The sequence below is a fragment of the Schistocerca gregaria genome, chromosome 10 (genome assembly GCF_023897955.1).
Source record: "Schistocerca gregaria isolate iqSchGreg1 chromosome 10, iqSchGreg1.2, whole genome shotgun sequence".
Taxonomy (NCBI): domain Eukaryota; kingdom Metazoa; phylum Arthropoda; class Insecta; order Orthoptera; family Acrididae; genus Schistocerca; species Schistocerca gregaria.
The window spans coordinates 198,713,713-198,735,405 of NC_064929.1; the positions used below are offsets into that span (position 1 = coordinate 198,713,713).

General features: G+C 39.1%; 1 protein-coding gene across 2 annotated transcripts in view; it reads right to left on the minus strand.

Moving 5' to 3' along the window:
* Positions 1-12,458: 12,458 nt before the first annotated feature.
* LOC126293619 (GA-binding protein subunit beta-1-like) overlaps positions 12,459-21,693 on the minus strand; it is an 85,721-nt gene continuing 76,486 nt past the window's right edge. For both annotated transcript variants that reach the window (XM_049986900.1, XM_049986899.1), the window contains exons 9-10: positions 17,745-18,169; positions 12,459-14,662 (exon numbers count right to left, since the gene is read on the minus strand). In XM_049986900.1, coding sequence (XP_049842857.1) covers positions 14,492-14,662; positions 17,745-18,169 — 596 coding nt within the window. In that variant the 3' untranslated portion in view covers positions 12,459-14,491. The remainder of the gene's footprint in view (positions 14,663-17,744; positions 18,170-21,693) is intronic.

Consider the following 21,693-nt stretch of genomic DNA (forward strand, 5'->3'; position numbering starts at 1 on the left):
AAACTCACCTGCAAATGCCAGCCAATTTAGTTAATACTCTGCTTCTTTCTTCCCAGTTTTATTGGTGATACTGGATATTTTTTAGATTTTTTTAAATTCCGTGTATTAAATTGCAGCTCTGTGACAATGCAATTTAAATGTCATTCATAGAAAAAATTGGGCCATTGTTTACCATTCTTCTCTAAGTTGAATATCTCACCTCCAGAACACCTGGGATAATTGCTTATCGTACTTAACATTTCCATACATTTTGCCTTAAAGCAATGTCCAACTGACATTTGGGCTGTTTCAGGAAGAATATATTAAAAGAAAACTGTTGTGGTACATAACAACGAAAGTTCAAAGTTCACAGTACAAAAAGAAAAAAAATAATAACGTATAAATTATTATTTGTTGTGTGCGTGAGTTTCGAATTCTTTTCGGAAGAAGGTTTTGGATGAAAACGTAGCGTGTAACAGCCTTTTTATTGTGACTGTCTGCAACTGAAGTGTCATCTTTATGGCAAGTAGCAATCAATCCTTTTCATAATTGTTGATAACGTGGACTCACACTATTTTATTTTTTATCACTATTATTATAAAACAGACAAGGCGACCTGTACCTACCAACAGAAGATGCAGTTTCTAGTGCTACTGATGGAAACACACAAAAATAAATGCCAACACTTATAGCTTTCAGAAGAATACATTCCTTCTCCGGAGAGGAAAGTGAAATTGTTTGGGAGAGATTACTCAGAATCGAGGATAATTGTATGTAATAGCAATAGAAAACAAAGTGGATGTTGATAATTTACCGGTAACATAAGTTTCTGTGTAAATAAAATTATTTGTCATTTGGCAACTTCATGCATTCAGTCATAGTGGTGCCTTGTGCTTGTATAATTAGCTGGCACTCATTGCTCATGATGTTTGTGTGATGTCAGTGGTTTTATGCTGTTTCTCTTATCCAATAAGACAACATTGAGTACTGAAAAAGTCTGACCGGAGTGGCCACAGGTAGTGATCATGTATTGAAGTGTGCTTCCTTGTGTAAATGTGAGTGTGTTTCTCTTTTCTGAAGAAGACTTTAGCCAGAAGTTTATGAATAGCAATCTTTTCATCGTGCCTGTCTGCAACTCAACGTCACATCTGTACCGTGAGTAGCAGTCTATCCTTTTCCTAATATTTTTGATATTCTAACCTGGACTGTACATTGTGTAAAGTTTATTTTATGGATGATGATGCACATAATTTAAAACTTCCCAGCTAATAGTCCGTGGTCAATGTGGAAAACTTTCTCCAAATGTTTCCTTTCAGACTGCAGGGAACTCTTCAGAGGTAAAGTGGCAAACTACAACCAGAACTTGACGGAGTGCCGAATATATAGACAGTGTAGAGATAACTGAAATCCATCATGTGTCATCGGCTGCAATATTATTTTTGGTAATGCCAACATTCTCTATTGAAAGTAGTCAATTGTTATTCTTACGATGCAGTGTTGACACTCAAATTTTATCTGATTTAGCACTTTCCTCTTTTGTGTTAAAATTGATACTGTGTTTATAAATTTCAATAGCCTCTCTAGATTTGCACACATGATAATGCAATATTTTCAATATGACACTCATCTCACTGAATTTTATTTCCTGATCACCCTCTTGGTAAACATGTTCCGCTTCAGCCCCATATGTACCAGCTGGTAATTCCTTTTGTGTTCAACCAGACAGGAGTTACTTCTTTTCATGGTAAAAATATAGACTAGTTCACAAATACAAGGAATTTTATATACAGCTGGTGTAGCCAAAGGATGTAGTACATCTTTAGCCGATATAAATGTTCTTTTATTTTCCTGGTGGGTCTGAAAACAGTTTCCACACCATACTTGCTCAACATTTTTCCAATGCCATCTGTGATCTTACTGATGAACAGAAGTAAATCTTTCCCCTTGGGCGTCCATTGTTCCTCGTCAATCCTAATTCTCCCTAGGGCGAAGTGGTCGATCTGTCTCCTTTTTAGAATAATCATTCTTCTTGAATGTCAACCTTAGAGGTTCAACCTCATCTGTTAAGTAAATCAGTTCACAAATTTTGTACGCCATGTCTACCAAGGTGGTAATGACACCTCTTTTTTGTCTGGGGTCATGGTTAGATTCTTTATGAAGGTAGTGGTCACTATTTGTGGCTTTCCTGTATTCCCTATGGCCCAACATCCCATCCCCTCACTTGATAAGAGAGACATCCAAAAAATTCAGTTGGCAATTATTCTGTTTCCATTGTAAATTATATTTTCAGATTGATACTGTTGAAATGCTCAGGGAGGCATCCCACCCCTCTGCACTGTGAGTCCACACCACGAAAGTATCACCAATGTAACAGTACCATCGTACTGGTTTTTTACTGGCAATCTACACGACACCTGTTGTTCTAAAATGTCCAGAAACATATTGGCCACAGTCAACTAAAAGGGATGTTCATAACCACTCTGTTAATCTGTTCATAAAAATCGTTATTGTGTTGAAGATAGGTTGTGGTGAGGCAGTGTCTGAAAAAATCCACAATATCTGCTGGAAAAATATCTGATATACATGAGATGGCTTCATCCACCTGAATCATGATGAGCAACTAGAGATAGTTTTGAGTGTCATTATTGAACACGTACTGCCGATTACTGTGACTGTTGCTTCAGGTACATGCACACCTAGTTTTATTTCTTGCTTTGGGATGACAGCTTCTGAGATTCCCATTACATCTGGCATTATCTGAAAAATTCCTTCTTTCCTTTTATCTTATGTTCTTTTTCTATTTTCTTTTTTCTCTATATATCTCTTCTGATCCCTGTTTCTGTCGAACTGTTTGCTACTGCAATTCAGAGAACAGCAGTCGAACCAGTACTCGCAGTGTTCACTCTATAGTTATTTCTTCTCATGCCATTTACTACCCTCAAATAGGTATATGCCTTGTTTGTCTGCCTGTCTTCTGGCTTTGCAGCTTTTTTTGTGGCTGACATAACATTCGTATGTCTTGCAGCACTCATTGCTACCGAACCAAATCCTACCGAGTTCGATCTATTATCTGCTTCTAACACGACCTTCACTGTGTTGGATCCTACAATTTTCAGGATTATGGATCCCAGTGTATCTCTCTTCTTTTCTGCAGTTCTTCCTGCAGGAACTTCAGACTTCTGAAATAAAACACTGTTGCTGTACTCTCCGCTGGAGCGGACATTCTTTTGCTGTTCTCAAGATAATATGCTTTCCGCATATCCACACACTTTTTGTTCAGTAAAATTGTGACCTAAGAGGCCAGTAAACAACACATCTACCTCTGCCCCAATTACTTGGAACTCAGGTAACAAGTTCCAACTGTTACCCATTTGTAGTTCCTGCGTATCCTAATACTTTCTCTCAGGTCACACACTTCTGTTTCCTAACAAATATCTTTCTTTATTCAGCTAACTTGAGCACCACTATCCATCAGGAATTTCACAGGGTTTTGTTTTGCATGTTTACAGATTAAGCTGGCATAATATTCCATTTTCATTTGTGCCATCTACCGTTAATATGATATCTGAGATGGCGTAATGTGACTGCATCATTATACCAGCCTGTAGTTTTCCTGATACCGACATTTTCTCTAACGGTGGCAAATTGGGACACTCTTTAGGATAATGTTCGCATCAGTTGCAGGTAAAGAAGTTACTGATTTCATATTTTTAAAAGGTGCAACATGCCCTGGTAGATTGTGTAGCATACACCATACCAGTTTCATCCTATCTGCTCTTTAGTCACTTCCCCTTGTGGGGCGGCGGGTGGAATTAATGTTATTAAAATTAAAATGTGGAATGTCTTTCCCGGCACATGCACCATATGTGGGGCGGTGGGTGGAATTATTGTTATTAAAATGTTCCTATAATTTATTTAATGCTGTTGTTTGCCATTCTCAGCACTGGCTCTCTAACTACAATATTGGCAACCAGAAAGTGATTAACAAAACGTGAAGCCTGTAATTAGAATTCCTAGTGCCCATTTCATCTGAGAAATACACTTATTTAGCTACAGCCTATAGCTCTGAGGAATTAGGAGATTGTCTTGGATTCATAATCAAAAACGATTCGCTCCAAAATGTTCACTATATTCTGAAAGTCACAGTCCAAAAAGAATCCACACAATCCAACTACCATAGCAGTTCAGAGTCTAATGCGCTGAGGCAACTATAACTGTTCAAATTAAATGTTTAAGTGAATGCTCGCCATAATTTGATGATAATGTTCATATGAGAATGTTCATCAAACTCCATGCTAAATAATGGTAGAATGTCTGTCCCGCTGCGGCACGTGAAAATACGATATACGCAAACTGACAATAGATCATTAAAGTCATCCCAGAATTATCACTTCACTCGAAAACGATTTTATGGTTACGCGTATCCCGAGTAACTTATTACGGCATCCGAGGCTGTTCATAGCAATGATACCGATGCAACGCGACTCCTGGCACAGATGGTGCACTAATCAGTGTCTGGAGAGAATTGGGGCCTATATATAAAGCCGCGGTGCGGACGGCTAGGGGCACGCCTGATTAAATCCGCTCTCCCGACTAGCCGCTGGGCTAGTAATGCATCACTTTAAGTTATCAAATAAATCATTGCTTCCTTTGCTGATGGGCGATGAAGCTCTCAATTTAAATGTGCAATCAGCGCACAGGTAAGTAATCATAATAAAAGTCTGACGTGGCTAAGTCAAATATTTTGGGCGAGAGAATTAATTTAATTACACTATACGCAGTAGACGAGCTCTGAACTTGCCCTTTGGAGATACGCTATCGCTATAGTTTTATAGTTATTCAGCTGAAACTTCTCACATCTTTATGATTATAGTGGATCTCACTTCTACTTAAATTTAAACATCCTAGCCTTATTTATTCGCCTACTTAATCTATCTTGCTTCCTTAATTTTTAAGACAAACCCAGAAAATCATGAATTTCAACTAAAATTTTAATTTGTGAGATCCAGAATACTGTTTCTACTAAATTATTATGCAAAAGGAATCTAAATATAAATTTTTAAGTTTCTAGCTTTTTTTCTGTTGCGCCAATGATTTTTACACAAAAATGTCCACATTTCGAAAATGGTTAAAGTTATTGAACTGATTTTCAACACATATTGATTTAGTATTACTCCTGACATGCTAGAAACGTTTCAGGTTCTTTACTTGATTTTTAAAGTATTGCGCAACATTTATGACGTCAGAGCTAGTTACAAGACTGGCTGGCACACAATGGAAAGACTGATGTGAATTTTATACGGCGTGAGTAGGCTGCTTCCCTACACCCTTATCTAGCAATTCTTTGTGCACTGCCCCCAAGTGTCCTTTTGCACTTTTCTGTTCAGCAGTCATTCACTATAGGTCCTCTTTCACAGCAGTTGTAACATATTCACTCAGTTTTCTTCAGTATCCCAGAAGTACTTGAAGTATGTCCCATAGGCTTTTCTTTAGAAGAAGTTATTGCACTTCCTTCTGCAGCAGCTACATTGATGGCTTCAGAGACTGTTATAGTTTCTGCTCGTCATCAAACTATTGTTTTAATTTGGTCATGATACAACTGCTGTATGAAGACTGCTCTACACAATTTGCATATGAGAGTATTACTGCCAGAAATTCCAGAGGTCTCCATGAGTTTTATTATGGCTTCCCAGAAATGCTGCAGCACATTTACTCAGGATCCCCACTGGACTACGAGTTCCTTATGTTCTTGTCTACTAGCAAACGTTTTACATCCACTTAAATCAGTGGTCGGTCTGCATTAATAATTTTCAACCAGAATAGTGTGAACAGGAGTCTGACAGGTCTGTTACAAGTTTACCTGTAGCTGGACCTATGTGTCTAGCTTCAACAAATTTTAGTAATACTGCATGTTGAGTAAGCCCTATCAATTAAAAAGCACTATCACAACTGTCAAGGAATTCATTTAGCTGATCTTTCGTTCATTCAGAACTCTGGGGCAACAGTTTAAGAGAGAATGTCAAACTAATATACTGCCTGTATATAATAGAGGGAGACATTCCACGTGGGAAAAATATATCTAAAAACAAAGATAATGTGACTTACCAAACATAAGCGCTGGAAGGTCGATAGACACACAAAAAAAAAAAAAAAACATACACACAAAATTCAAGCTTTCGCAACCAACGGTTGCTTCTTCAGGAAAGAGGGAAGGAGAGGGAAAGACGAAAGGATGTGGGTTTTAAGGGAGAGGGTAAGGAGTCATTCCAATCCTGGGAGCGATAAGACTTACCTTAAGGGGAAAATGGACAGCTATACACTCGCACACGCACACATATCCATCCACACGTACACAGACACAATGTTTGTCGGTCATGAGGATCACCCTGTGGCTAAACATGCCTTGGTGCACGGCCAGCACATCTTGGCACAGTGTTACACCGTCATGGTTATCTGGATACTTCCCACTAACACCAACCTGTCAGAACTCCGGAGATGGGAACTTGCCCTTCGGTATATCCTCTCTTCTCATTATCCGCCAGGCCTCAACCTCCGCTAATTTCAAGTTGCCGCCGCTCATACCTCACCGGTCTTTCAACAACATCTTTGCCTCTGTACTTCCTCCTCGACTGACATCTCTGCCCAAACTCTTTGCCTTTACAAATGTCTGCTTCTGTCTATGTATGTGCAGATGGATACGTGTGTGTGCGCGAGTGTATACCTGTCCTTTTTTCCCCTTAAGGTAAGTCTTTCCGCTCCCAGGATTGGAATGACTCCTTACCCACTCCCTTAAAACCCACATCCTTTCGTCTTTCCCTCTCCTTCCCTCTTTCCTGAAGAAGCAACCGTTGGTTGTGAAAGCTTGAATTTTGTGTGTATGCTTGTGTGTCTATTGACCTGCCAGCACTTTTGTTTGGTAAGTCACATTATCTTTGTTTTTAGATATAATATACTGCCTGCTTTGAGATGGTTGCAATACCCTACAATTGTGAGCACTATTAAGACTCTGCCCAGTTGTCATATTTACTGTTTGTTAACCTTTTACTTTATATGCTAAATCTTTTTCTTACACTTTCTTGCAGTGTCTTCTTTCATGCTGGGGTGCATTTCTTCACTGTCGCCTCTCGTGTCACCAGATGCCTCCCATGCACCACCTCGTTATTCGTTTATGAGTGGCTGGCTTCCAGCAAAGTCAAACCTTCACTGCTTTGCATTGTCCTGCATTATCCTGTGCTGCTACTTGTTATAGGCAGACTACTACTTGTTTCTTGCTCTCCTCTGCTTGCATCTTGGCTCAGATCATTTTTTTCCCCTTCAAAGCCATCAGTTGGGCTGAATCTCACCTCTAGTTGCTACACTAGCCCGCATCTACTACATGCCTCAGTGTTATGGTTAGGGAGCCTAAGCTCAGCCGACTAATTGGTGAACCTGATGGAGCAATGTGATTAACAGTCATTGATGCCAGACTCTCACAGAATAGGGCCGAGTGGTTTTATGCTGAGTCACACACCTGGCGCCGTAAAATATGGCTCACTGTCACCTCTTGGAGTGCGAGCTAAGGAGAACAATTACAATTTGATAGCAAACCTGAACGAGCAGGTGATCTCGGGGCCTGATCAGTGCATTGCTCGAAGTTCTGTGATAAATCTTGGAGTTGAAGAGCAGAAGCCAGAAATGTAGGAAGGTTGAATAAAAACTCGGGTGCCTGGATATACTGATATGTAGAGCCCTTCTGAGGTAAGTCTGAAAGGAGCATAATCGTTTGCAGTTGTTCTGTCACGCAAGATCTAGCCCAAATTCTAAGTCGTGACCCTGCAGTTGAGTGTCGCAGAGTCTGTGTTGGAATCCGGTCACTGAAGAAAATCCTCTGGACTGCTCTGTTGCTTGTCTTTAAACCCTTCGACAGCATACTAGCTGCCGCTCTTATCTCCCCTCTTGCGCAGCTGTTTATTGTCAGCTATGCCACTGGGCACCCTGGCGACTGACGCAACCCACACCCATCTTCAGTTAATGTGGTGCAACTTTGTAACAATGATATGACTCATACAGCTATGCGCATATTTAGTTAATGTGATGCAGCTTTGTAGCAACAGTACTCTACCCTTTTACATTATATTTGCAACTGCCAACTGAATTGTATCTGTTATCAAGTGAGGGATCAGGGACATTGAGCCATAGGGTACGTAGAAAAGCCACACATACTGATCATTACCTTCATCAATAGTCTAACACCATCTGAGACAAAAATGAGGTTTAATTAAAACTTTAGTAGACAGGGAGTACAAAATTTGTGAACCGATTTATTTAAAAGGTAAAGTTGAACATCTATGGACAACATTCAAAAAGAATGGTCATTCTAACAAGAAGATAGATCAAGCACTTTGTGCTAGGGAGAAAATCAGGATTGATGAGTTACAATGGCTACTCAAGGGAAAAGTTTTCCTTCCTTTCATCAGTATGATAACGCATGGCACTGGGAAAGTGTTGAGCTGTGAAAACTACCTTCAGGAAGATAAAAGGATATTTAAGATGTCCTTTGGCTAACCGCATGTACATAAAATTTCTTGTACTGGGGTACTGTTTTACATTGGTAACACGAAAAGAAGTGTTAACACACTTCTGGTTGAACACAGGAGGAATTCCTGCCAAGGACATACGGATAAATCGACCATAGAGGAATGTGTATATCAAGAAAGCGATCATGAAATAAAATTCAGTTTGGTGAGTATCAGATCAAAAACATCGCATTATCATATGTGCAAGTCTAGGGAGGCTGTTGAGATTTATAAACACCATAATAATTTTAACAGGAAAGAGGAAATTTCAAATTAGATAAAATTCGGACGTCAGCATTGCAACATAAGAACGATTACTTTCAGTCGAGAATGTTGGCATTACCAGAGATAATCTCTTATCCGACATCACTTGATTGACTGTGGTGCTCTCCGCACTGCCTATAGATTCAGCACTCCCTTGCATTCTGGTTGCAGTCTGTCGCTTTATCTCCGAAGTGTCTCCCGCAGTTGGAAAGGAAACATTAGGAGAAAGTCTTATACATAGACCACAGCCTATTAGTCTGGAAGTTTTTTGTAATGTCACTACTGGCCATGAAAGCTTACATTGTATGATAAAGGATGGTTCAAAGAGTTGACAGAGGAAATTTGGTTCTCAGTACCAGTTCCAAGTGAAAGTGTAGATGAAATTTCAGACAGTAGCAATAAATTCAAGAAAACCCATATTGGAAACGTCAATCTTATTGTTTCTGAAGTGGATGCTTCCCATCTAAGTGTGAATTCAAATGAATCTGGTTGTGTTGGCCGGTCAATGAATTCAGTAGTTACAGCAGAAGTAACAGCATGTACTAGTGGATATTCTCCTGGAATATCTGAGAAGGGAACACATTAAAATAGTACAGATAAAGAAAATATGAAAGGTGTTGTCGAAGAAGGAGAGGTGAAGCATGTAGAGCAGCCATTTTGTTGAAAAGAAGCTTTATCAGATGAGATATTGGCCAAAGAAACCGCTATATGACTTCTTTTCATATTTTTTTACTCGGGATATCTTGGAGTTGCTTTCACAACAATCTATACTTCATAATACTTGGATGACTTTGTCTAAGCCCTTAAATGGTACTATAGAAAATATTCAGTAGTTTTTAAATGTCTGTATTCTTCTTTAAAAGTCTCTATTGTTACATTGAAGTATATGAGGATCTACTGAAATAGTGTAGTGGATCCATCAGTTGTACAAGACTGTCTATCAACAGGTTTGAGCAAATGAGCCATTTCTTACACTTTCCACACTGTTTATCAATTATGGTGACTTCCAAGATAGGCTAAGATTGTAGAGACCTACTTTTACACATATGAATGAAAGATATGGTTCAATTACAATGGAGAAATCATTACCTGAAAATGAACAGATGCGTGCTGCTAAAGCCAGACAGAATCTGAAAACGTATGTGCCAAAAAAACCATGTAAATCTGGTCATAAATTGTTTTTACTTGCAGGTGTATCTGTCTACAAAATGGAAATGTATAAAGAACATGAACGTGAATAGATAAGAATGATGCAGCCAGATTATGCCATAATGTACCCGAAAATGTAAATCACAATGTTTACTATGATAATTATTACACATCAATACCAGTGAGACATTATTTGAAGGGAAGGGGCATTTTATCTTTAGGAACTGTCAGAATAAATAGAGTTGACAATCAGAAACGCCCAGATGAAAAGTCCTTGAAGAAAGATGTACAATACCTTAGTACATTAGAAAATATGAAGGGACAAAGATATCAAATGTATTCTGGAAGAACAAGAAGTCAGTCATGTTCTCCACATTTGTATGAAGTGAGCCTGTAAGCAGTGTAGGCAGGTTTTGTACCTTGTGCAAAGATTGTAGGAATTTATGATACTAATACAAGAGGAGGAGATCTCCTGGACAGTCTCAGTGGCAACAGAATCATAAAGCAGAGTGAGAAGTGTCATTCAGATTACTTTACCATCTTGTTGATATAGCTATAATCAACAGCTAGATTCCATATTGCAGAGCTAACAGCGCCAACATTCCAGTGCCTACAGTAAAGGAGCTTAAATTAACCAATTTTATAATTGTGAGAACTTTCTCAAAATTGGTTTTGATACTTCACCAAAGAGGGGTAGACGAAGTTATCTATATAAACCACCTGGAAGGATGCAGAAGACAAGTTCACAAAACCTAAGTAAAAATGTCAGATTAAAACAAACAGGTGCAAAAAATAAAATTACGAAGGTTATACCATCGTAAAATGCAAAAACGTAGTGTGGAGTTGTCCTGTAACAAAAGCAGTAACTGTTTCATTAAATATCATTTAGTGCAATTTAAGAGTCTTCAGATTTATTTCAAAGAAATATCTGGTTTTAAAAGTCATTGCAAATCAGTAATACAAAATTTAAATTCATACCTAAACCTTCACAAAATGATTACAAAGTAGGAAAAGATAGATTGCTACTTACTTCAGTTGCTGCAGCATCTCGAGCCGGAATGTTTGATTCATAAAATGTATTTGTTCAAAGATTTCCTTGTTTGACATGCACAAAAGTGTTGTTTGTTGAAGAGTGAGTTGTGTCCGAATGCATGATGTTGCCAAATGGAAACAGGAAATAATGAATTTCACACAGTTAAATGAGTGAGATAATTTTTTCAATATATTTCCCTGTCACTGGTGAACCTTTTCGACCACATGTATTTTTTTGGGGGCATCGTGTGGTTAAGGAACTCTTTGCAGACAACTAAATTTATTACCAACACAAAAAATGCACTAAAGTTTTTAGTTTAACATTGGTCAAACAGAAAAGATCAAAAAGTTGAAGTATCCAGGGAATGGGTCATTCATATTAATGAATGTATCTTAATTTTCTTGTCTAATGACCTTGTTGTTGATGAGAAGTTGAACACCAACCTTCCTTCCTTCCTTTTTAGACCACTGACTTAATTTAGGGTTGAATGAATGTAACAGATAATTGTATTTTAATGGTTCAGACTGCTACACTTTTAAATGTTAAGAAATCATTCTGAGGTTAGCTATATGGATGAAATCCAAAAGCCATTTTAAAAAAAGGACGCAGAAATGGGAAGGGCCTATTGAACAATACAGAACAGATACAGTAAGGAGTGCATAGGATGCAAAGATTATACATTACTACATGTTAGTGAATTCAGAATTCATCTATGCAAGTGAATGTCTAGCACTAAATTATAAATTAGACAAACTACAAATATTAGGAATAAGAATTACAAAAAATTTAGATCCAATAAAAAACAAAGAAGCAATATCAACATTCAGAAGAAAAAGAAAAGAAGACTGGGCATTTATATGGGGTGAAATGACAACATGTTCTTTGGGGATCTATTGGGGGGGGGGGGGGGGGGGGACTCTAGGCCCAAGAAGTTACAAAAGATTCAGAAATACACAACATAAAGGCAGATGAGACAGTAGAAAGGAGAATTTCTGGAGGAATTTAGGATTCCAATCCAGAAGCAGTAAGATCCAGATGTGAAGTGGTGACAAGGAATTATGGAAACAGAGAGTGGAGCGGAATTGTAATAACCTTAGAAATAAGCTAACAGAGGTTGGGTCCAGGAGGGTGACGGAACGAGATGCAATTTTAATCTAACATTGCCTAGTTTCCTGTATTGGTATGTGTTATAGTTTTATCACTTTTTTTTTTTTACTGACTCTCCACCTCATTTTTTCAGTACGTCATGACAGTTGGTCATTCTTAAACTCTTAATGACCTATCCCCGTCCCCCAAATCCATATATCTGCTCTCTCTGAAGAAGAAACCTGTTGTTCCAAATCCTTAAGAGTGCTGTATGTATTTGGAATTTCTGCAGAAGTATGCTATATTTTGAGACAAAGGCGTAAGCTGATTTTGTTTCGCATGAAAAAGCAGGTGTGGGACGTCATTGTCACATAATACATATGCAAGAAAAATTACTTTCAAATTTCCATTTCATTTATTTAAGAAACATCAATTCCTAATACAAAGAACACCAAACAATTTACAATTTCACATATCTGTCAACATATTTGTGAAGTACTGCAAAATGATGAACCATGTTCCAGTGATTTATTCTTCACACATACTGGATGTTAACATTTTATCTGATATTTCAGGAAGACAGGTTGGCAGTTGCTAAAACAGAAAATTCTGTTTCATACTTAGCCTTCTTGTACTAACAGCTATAATTCAGATGTGGCGACCACAGCAGAAGAAACATTCTTGGCTGCATAGAAATCTGGTGGTTCATTGGTTATTAAGTATAGTTTGTTCATAATTCACCAGGTCAGATTGACAGAGAAGGTTCAATATAAAGTGTTGTTCCTGTGTCACAACATAAGTTCGTTTAACAAATGGCATTGTCATCTCAGTGTGTACTCTCCACTTTGTGAGCCATAACAAACCTTCCAATAGAATATGCAGCAGTGAAATTTTATTTTATCTCTAGCTGCTGTAATCAAGTGCATGAACCTTATTCAAACCTGTTTCATTTGCCAGGTAACAGACCACAACACTGCCAAAAAACAGTGCAAGAAGGAGGACACTAAGAAACAATACAAAGCAAAATTAAACATTTGTATTATTTAAACTGTTAGCTATAATACAACATTATCAAAAAAATAAAATTATAATTTTGATGAGTTATACATCAGTTAAATGCTTCAACATTAGTAGTTAAAATACACATTTGATTTGCACTATATTTCAGTGTAAAAAAATGTAATTCTTCAGAACAACTTAATCATGCACTTTTTTACTAACACAAATATTGCAGTATTTTTAGGTATCAAATATAGACATCCAGAAAAAAGTGACTAGAAGTATAGATTGTGGCTCTCATGCTGTACTCTAAATATGAACTTAGCCCATAACAAAAATATTCATCCCACTGAAAACACGGAAATTGCTATTACAGGAGGCACTAACAGCATCAACATACGAAAACAACCCAATGTTCAGCTGCTGAAGTATTGCGGGAAGGGAAGACTGAATCTGCTGTTCTCGTCAAATACAAAGCGATATGTCTAAAGAAAGAGGGGAAAGGGTTTATAGCAGCCACAAAAAATGTATAAATAAGTACAACATTGGTCCCCAGACTGCTGCAAATGTTCTAGATAAATGGTAAATTATCCAAAATTTCAAACAGTTTCCATAATCACTTGTAAATAAATGCTTTTTATTCAGTTGCCCAGAAACATTTGGGAGGGGGAATAAGAAATTTAAGGTTGGCATTTTCAGTTCTGCTACCAATATCAATGAAATATCCTGCACAAAAAAAAGCTGGAAACGATAAGAAAATGAAGGATAAGAAATAACATCATTTGAAGGAAAAGTCCTTTTAACAATTTAACTAATAGAAAAAAGAGGTATCAAAGTTCACCCAACACACCATTTTGTTAAGCCCCTTTTTCTGTATTAAATGCACAACACAGTATACTGATAAAAATCAAGTAGGAACTACTATTGTCGGATGCTTTCCACTGCACCAACGGCTTGACACAAGTTTGGAGATTCTGACTGTTGAGCATGTACGTTAGTTCTTTCATTAGTCAATCAACACAGTAACTCAAATAACCTGCCACCAATGAGGTAAATCACTTAATTTCCACAGTTGTCTTCTACGTGTATTTTCCATTTATCTTGTCTTACTCAAGTCACACGAGGTCAATCTCTCTCCTTCATGCATGCACACAAATGTGTTGGGAAGATCTGGGGGAGGGGGCAACTGACAGTGTCAGTCTTTCGGGCAAGACAAGTCAATTGCTGCTGTACCACTTGAAAGTGACCTCACTTCAGAAACTGGCACTCCACTCGTAGGGTCCGCAGTGGCGAGGTCTCTGTCAGCGTCGGCCGGAGATGACATGCAATCCTGCCCATAAGAGGAAGCGGCAGGCCGAGGTCGGCCCACGTATGTTTTGGGGAATGGTGGACGTCAGCGGGCATCGGGCCACGTCCGTGCCTGTGGTCACTGCGACTGCTGTGCTATCGACTGCAGCTGCTGGCGATAGAGCTCCGCCTCGCGCTCCTTCTTGCTCAGCAGCAGTTTGTACGCCTCTGCCTCCCGGCGTGCCTCCTCCAGCTGCCGTGTGATTGTGGCGAGGTCCGTCAGCTGTGCCTCACTGCTACTTCCGTTGACCTGTTTGGTAGATCAGAATTAGTAACGAGTTAATTTGTGTAAACTTAAGTTACAGCCAGAATTTTGAAAGAGAATGCCGTCGCACCTCTTAGGGGACTGACGAAACATTGCCCAAATACTGCAACGTGATGGTAGGGTATGAGGGGAAACCACTCTGTGATGTGAAGCTTCTGCACCGATGACACACAAATCGCAGGTATTGTACTTGATGACCCTAAAGTGGTACTGGTACAAACAACAATTACCCTCACTCAGGTTTATCACAATTGTTTTGTGTTAAAACACTACCGGTACTTGAAAAAATTGAATCTGTGGCACAATATGCATATGATACTGGTATATAGTAAATCACCTACATTACTGGCCCAGCAGCTAGAATTTTGTGTTTTGTAACTTTACCTTCAGCTGAGTTTTTATTATTAATTCTTACAAAATTTCAACGTCTCTCTACATACATGAGGGTTGTCCAGAAAGTAAGTTTCGATCGGTCGCGAAATGGAAACCACAGTGAAAACCAGAAAAGTTTTATCTGCAGCAGTTAGGTACATCTTCCACCTACTTCCCTACATAGTCACTGCTCCAAATTCGAGTGTTGTCATAGTGTTGTATCAACTTTCCAATATCCTCGTCATAGAAAGCAGCCGCCTGTGCTTTCGGCCAGTTACCTGCACTGGTCTGCAACGTGTTGTCTGTGGAAAAATTTTGTCTTTGTAGCCAGCAGTTCTTGTGAGCAGAGATGAGACTCGGGGAGCCAATTACGGACTGTATTGTGGGTGATCAAACACTTCTCATCGTAAAGCCTGCAGGAGTGTCTTCATTGCCCCTGCAATGTATGGCTGAGAATTGGCACGAAGAAGGAACTGCTCGACAGTTGTGTTATGTGGGCTGCATGACACGGGAAAAATCTCTAACCAGTGCCTCATACTTGGCGGGAGACGCTATTCCCTATGCAGCTTTATGTGCTCAGTGTTCACTCAAAACTGAAAAGAGTGATGTGACACGATCGACAGGCATACTAGAGACACTGCCCAACATATCTCTGCAAAGCTTTACCGGATTTTCCCACTGGTTTCCATTTCATGACCGATCGGAACTTACTTTCTGGACAACCCTCATATTATAAAGTTGACTGCTAATTTATATTTTGGTGCAAACAGTGGGATTTACTTTATCATATATGCAAACATAAGTGGTTTTAGCTCAAATTTACCTTGAACTATCAACAAGTGGGCAGCATGACATTGTAAATGCCATAAAATGTCTTGTTCCACTGATGAACTACTGAGAATGTTTGAAATATTGGATTTTCCAGCTTAATGGAAGTTCTTGGTGAAGAAGATGCACAAGTAATAGCAACAGTAGTGGCAATACGAACAACTCTGTTGGTAATGGTGATGGCAATGCACTGCAAGAAATCTACAACAAGTAGCAAACATAAGAATCCACAACTGTGAAAAAGGCTTAACTAATAACAACACAAGAAAACTTACAGACAAAGTTCATCAAGTCACATACGACAGCGATAGTATTAGAATAATGCCACCAAAAGGTATCATGGTGGACACTGATCCCTACAAGCAATATGGCGAGGCTATGTTGTACTTGTGTAGACCGGAGTGTTCATTGCTTCCAGATGCTCCGAGTTTCAGCTCCATTCAGTCATAATGGGACTTTTGAGAGCACCATTGATGAAGTTGTGTATTTTTACTGCGTATTACGAAAATGGAATAGCAGTATTGAGAGCAATGTTAGACAATCAAGTTTTGTGTTAAACGTGGGGTATCCACATCTGTGGCCTTTGAAAAGCTGAAACATTTCTAGCAAGAGCATATGGGAACATTTCTATCAAGAGCACAAATTTTTCGCTGGCACAAATCTTTTTGGGAGGTCAAGAACACACTGAAGATTTGCACATGCAAGAAGTTTGTGTCAAAATGGTGCAAAAAAACCTCAGAACTGAGCAGATGAGCAGTAGGACTATTGAAGAAACATGGCCATTGATCTTCTCAAGAGGATTGGCAATGACCACGAATAGTTCAGTCGTGTGATCTGAGGTGATGTATCCTGGAATTTTGAGTACAGTCTCTGGACGAAGTGGCAAAGTGAGGAGTGGCACATTGAGACATCTCCTCAGCCAAAGAAAACTCAAACGAGCAAATCGAAGATCAAAAGAATGCCGATTTGCTTTTTTGACAGTAAGGGTATTGTGCATAAAAAATGTGTTCCTCCAAGACAAACTGCCAATCAGGTGTTTTACGAAGATGTTCGAGAAAGGCTCAGGAAAAGGGTGAACTGAGTGAGACTGGACATTTCAGACTAGTGGATGCTGCATCATGACAATGCTCCCTGTCATACGGCCACTTCCATCGCCAAACATTTTACCTAAAAAGACATACATATGTCCCACTCTATTCACCCAATCCGGGTCCTTGTGACTTTTTTTGTTTTACTGAAACTGAAAAATGTCTCAAAAAGACACCACTTTGAAACACTGGAGAACATTTAAAAGAATGTGACCGACGTGTAAACGGCCCTACTAGCTGAAGCCTCTCAGTGCTGATACCGGGGCTGGGAATGACTGTGCCGGTGTATAGCTGCTAAAGGGAACTATTTTAAAGACGACAATATTGTTCGAAAAACAAAAAAAATAAAAAACTTTGGTGGATAACAAATCAGTCTCATGACTTTTCTCACACACCACATATACTGTATTACGCAGAGTGCACCTTATGATCACCAGTGTCAGAGGAGAGGCTCTGCTGCATCTGCCGGCCCTCCCCCACCACTCCAGATGCTAATGGAAACGGAATACATGAATCTGGATTTACTAAGCTATATGCAAATACACAACCTTCTCGATGCATCCTGTGACACAGACAGCTATTTTGCACGACACTGGTTCACATTTCATAGTATACTTCCAAAATCTATCAGGACTTACCAAGAGTTACAACATATGAGCTCCCAAAATGTCAAGTCAAAAAACTTGTCCTCCTCCACATCCACATCCCATACGAGGACAGTTGAAAAGTCATTAACACTCTTTGCCCAATGATAATACATAAAGAGAGACTGAACTTACCACGACCTTTGTCACAGGTGGTGACCTGACCAAAACCTTCGCCGCAGGGGGAGTCAAACTCGAACTCGAAGCCGTGACCACAGTAGGCGAGACGACGGCAACCCCGACACTCGACGCGACGGACGAAACCACGACGGGGGCCGCCGTGCGCTTGAGGATGTTGGGAGCGTAGCTGACGGCAGCTACGGTCGAAGTCGGTGGTCGGCCACGCCGGGGCAGTAAGGCGACGGAAGCACGGGGCTGTTGTGGCTGTTCGGGCAGGGCGCGTTTCTCCACTGAGCTCCTGTACAGTTTCTGCTGAAGTGGTGATGAGGGTGTTGCCCGGATAGTTATCACTTTCTTCCTGCCCTGCGGGATGCTCGCAGTACCGGCCGTGCCGTCTGCCTGCATTGCCCCCGTCAAATTCAGCGCCAGCTTACCTGCCTCTGAAATGAAGTTTTGTTTCACAAATGACTTGCTTAACAAAACAAAGTAAAATCTGAACAAAATAATCCACACCATGCTGGAAGAGAGAGAATTTTAACAACTGGGAAGACATTGTGAAAGCCATAGGGATCAGGTTTGCGTCCACTCCAATTCCTTCTGGTTAACATTCAAGGTGCAGATTTAGTTTGTTCTGCAGATGTGACAAGCATTATAATACAATTTAAGTAATATAATTCAGTTTAAGTAATGTCTGCCATATGTTAATCAATTATTAAGATCTTGTTTGCCACTTCATTCATCACAGTCAAAAGTACAATGTACATTTCACACACTGGCAGTGAGAGCACCAGAACAAAAATGCACATAACGAAGTGGAAAAATGGTTGTAAAGAGGAGTAATTCATGCACAGTTCTTAAATTCAGTCTGGTTGGATTTCAGTCAGGGAGCACATTTAAGGTCATTATTTCTAGTGCTTGACAGATGAAAAAAAGCTATCATCAACCACGCTGCACACTTAAAAATGTTACCAAAATATCCACTGCTATTTCTGATTGTGTAATCTTAGAAGATAGGTTAAGGAAAGACAAACCTCAGTTTGTAGCATTTGTAAACTAAGAGAATGCTTTCAACAATGTTGACTGGAATACTGAAGATATCAGGGGTAAAATACAGGGAGCAACAGGCTATTTACAACCTGTGAAGAAACCAGACGGCAGCTACAAGAGTCACAGGACATGAAAGGGAAGCAACAGCTAAGAATGGAGTGGCACAGGGTTGTTGCCTATCCACAATGTTTATGAATCTGTACACTGAGCAAACACTGAAGGACACCAAAGAAAAATTTGGAGATGGAATTATGTTTCAAGTAGAAGAAGAAAAATTTGAGGTTTGCCAATGACATTGTTATTCTGTCACAGACAGCAAAGGACTTGGGCGAGCAGTTAATGGAATGGACAGTGTCTTAAAAGGAGGATATAAGACGAATATCAACAAAAGCAAAACAAGGATAATGAAATGTCATCAAATTAAATCTGGTGCTGCTGAGGGAATCAGATTAGGAGACAAGACACTGAAAGACATGATTTTGCCGGCAACTGATGGCCAAAATAGAGAGGATATAACATGCAAATTGGCAATGGCAAGGAAAGTGTTTCTGAAGAAGAGAAATTTATTACCTTCAAATATTGATTTAAGTGTCAGGAAGTATTTTCTGAAAGTATTTTATGAAGTGCAGCCATGTATGGATGTGAAACATGGACAATAAACAGTTTAGACAAGAAGAGTATGCAAGCTTTTGAAACTTCAAGGTACAGAAGAATGTTGAAGATTAGAGGATAGATCATGTAATTAATGAGGTGGTACTGTATAGAATTGTGGCACAACTTAATCAAAAGTTAGGACACATTCTGAGACATCAAGGGGTCACTAATTTAGTGGCGGAGGGAAGTGGGGGCGGGGGGGGGGGGGGGGGGCAAAAATCATAGAGTGAGACCAAGAGATCAATATGGTAAGCAGGTTCAAAAGAATGTAGAATGCTGTAGTTAATCGAAGAAGAAGAGGATGTGTAGGATAGAGTAGCATGGGCTGTGTGTGTGTGTGTGTGTGTGTGTGTGTGTGTGTGTGTGTGTGTGTGTGAAATAGCTAAAAGTATGGGTGATACCACCATGAAGGGCAATGGACAGATTCAATATTCATATATTTCCAGAAAGCATTTGACATGGTGCCCCAGTGGAGACTTAACAAAGATCCGAGCATGCATATTAGGCAGAGACAAGGGTATCACAATTCCCCAAGGAAGTGTGAAAGGACTGCTCTTTGCTGATGATGCCACATTGTACGGGAATGTGTTGTCAATGAGTGACTGTAGGTGGATGCAGGATGACTTAGGCAAAATTTCTAGTTGGTGTGATGAATGTTTGCTTACTCCAAATGCAGAAAGATGTAAGTTAATGAAGATGAGTAGGAAAAATGCTCCCATAATATTCAAATATAGCATTAATAGTGTGCGCCTTGAAACAGTCACTTCAATTTAACATTTAGGTGTAAGATTGCAAGGCAATATGGAATGGAATAAGCATGTAAGAACAGTGCTAGGGAAGGTGAATGGTCAGCTTCAGTGTATTGGGTGGATTTTAAGAAAGTGTGGGTGACATGTAAACAGCATGTAGACTACTAGTGTGCTCCATTCTTGAGTACTGTTTGAGTGTTTGTGTCAGGTCAGACTGAAACAACCAATTTAAGTAATTCAGAGCATGGTACTACATTTGTTACTAGTAGGCATGATCAAAATGCAAGTACTACATGCTTCATGAATTCAAATGGGAATCTCTGGAGGAAAAACAATGTGTTTTTATTAAGCACTATTGAGAAAATTTAGTGACTTGGCATTTGAAGCTCACTTCAGATGTTTCTACTGCTGCCAACATATGTTTCGTGTAGGGACCAAGAAGAATGTATTTCCATAACAAATAATATTAAAAATAGTTACTGGAATAATCTTGGAAATCAGGAAGTAGTTTTCTCAAGATACACAAACCAAAACTATGATACTTCAAGCTCTTGAGTTTCTCGAATACTCATGATGTCCCATGAAACTCATATTCAGGAACAAGGATGATGAGGATACAAGGATTGGAACTGAGGCAAGCAAAATAATTTATTGTGGTAAAGTGCCATCTAACTATCCCCACCTTTTTCTTCAGTCGTTCTTTAGGCTACATAACTCTTTCATTTCTGTGTTTAAAACAGTCTTGGCTTGCCAAAAACTAAACAGCATCTCGCTACAGGGTCATCTGTCAAGGATTTGATGAACTGATTAACTGAAGGGTACCCTGAATCCTGTGTGTCAGCAACAGCCATCAGTTAGACATGACAGGTAACCTTTTTTTCGTTAATTTTAAAAAGTTTTCAAATTATTTTGAGCGAAATATATCATAAATATCACAATCCTTGTGAATGAAATTTCCAGTTTTATTCCTTATAAATTGGCCTCGCACCTTTTTATTTCATATGTTGGTATTGGAAACAAGAAGCTGCACTCAGTTCACTTGCTTTCTCAATGTTTCTTGTTCATTTGTGTTTTAATTGTTACAAGCTGATGGTTGGGAGCTGTTCACATCTATTTTGAGTCAGTCTACCTTAAATCAGTGCAATCATTCTTCAAAACGAGTAAAATAAGTAGTTTCTTTATGTCAATTAGAAAAAATATGAAGGCTGAAGAAGCAGAAATTGTCCAAATTATTGAAGAAAGAATAGAAACTCCAGTTCCATACTACAGCACCTCTCTTCAGAGTAAGGAGACAATGAAATTCAGAAGGACTGAAATAAAAAAAAAATGGAACACATGCTCCTGCAATTCGTTCATCCGATTTTTATAAAAATGTCTGCCCAGGTGGCAATTACCAGATCCATATACTTCAATTAAAAGAACCTTGTTTCACAAAGCGCCTAGCACCCAGCGCATATTGGTCTGTGAATTATTCATATGATATTGAAATGCACCACTGTTGGTTTTGGAAAATT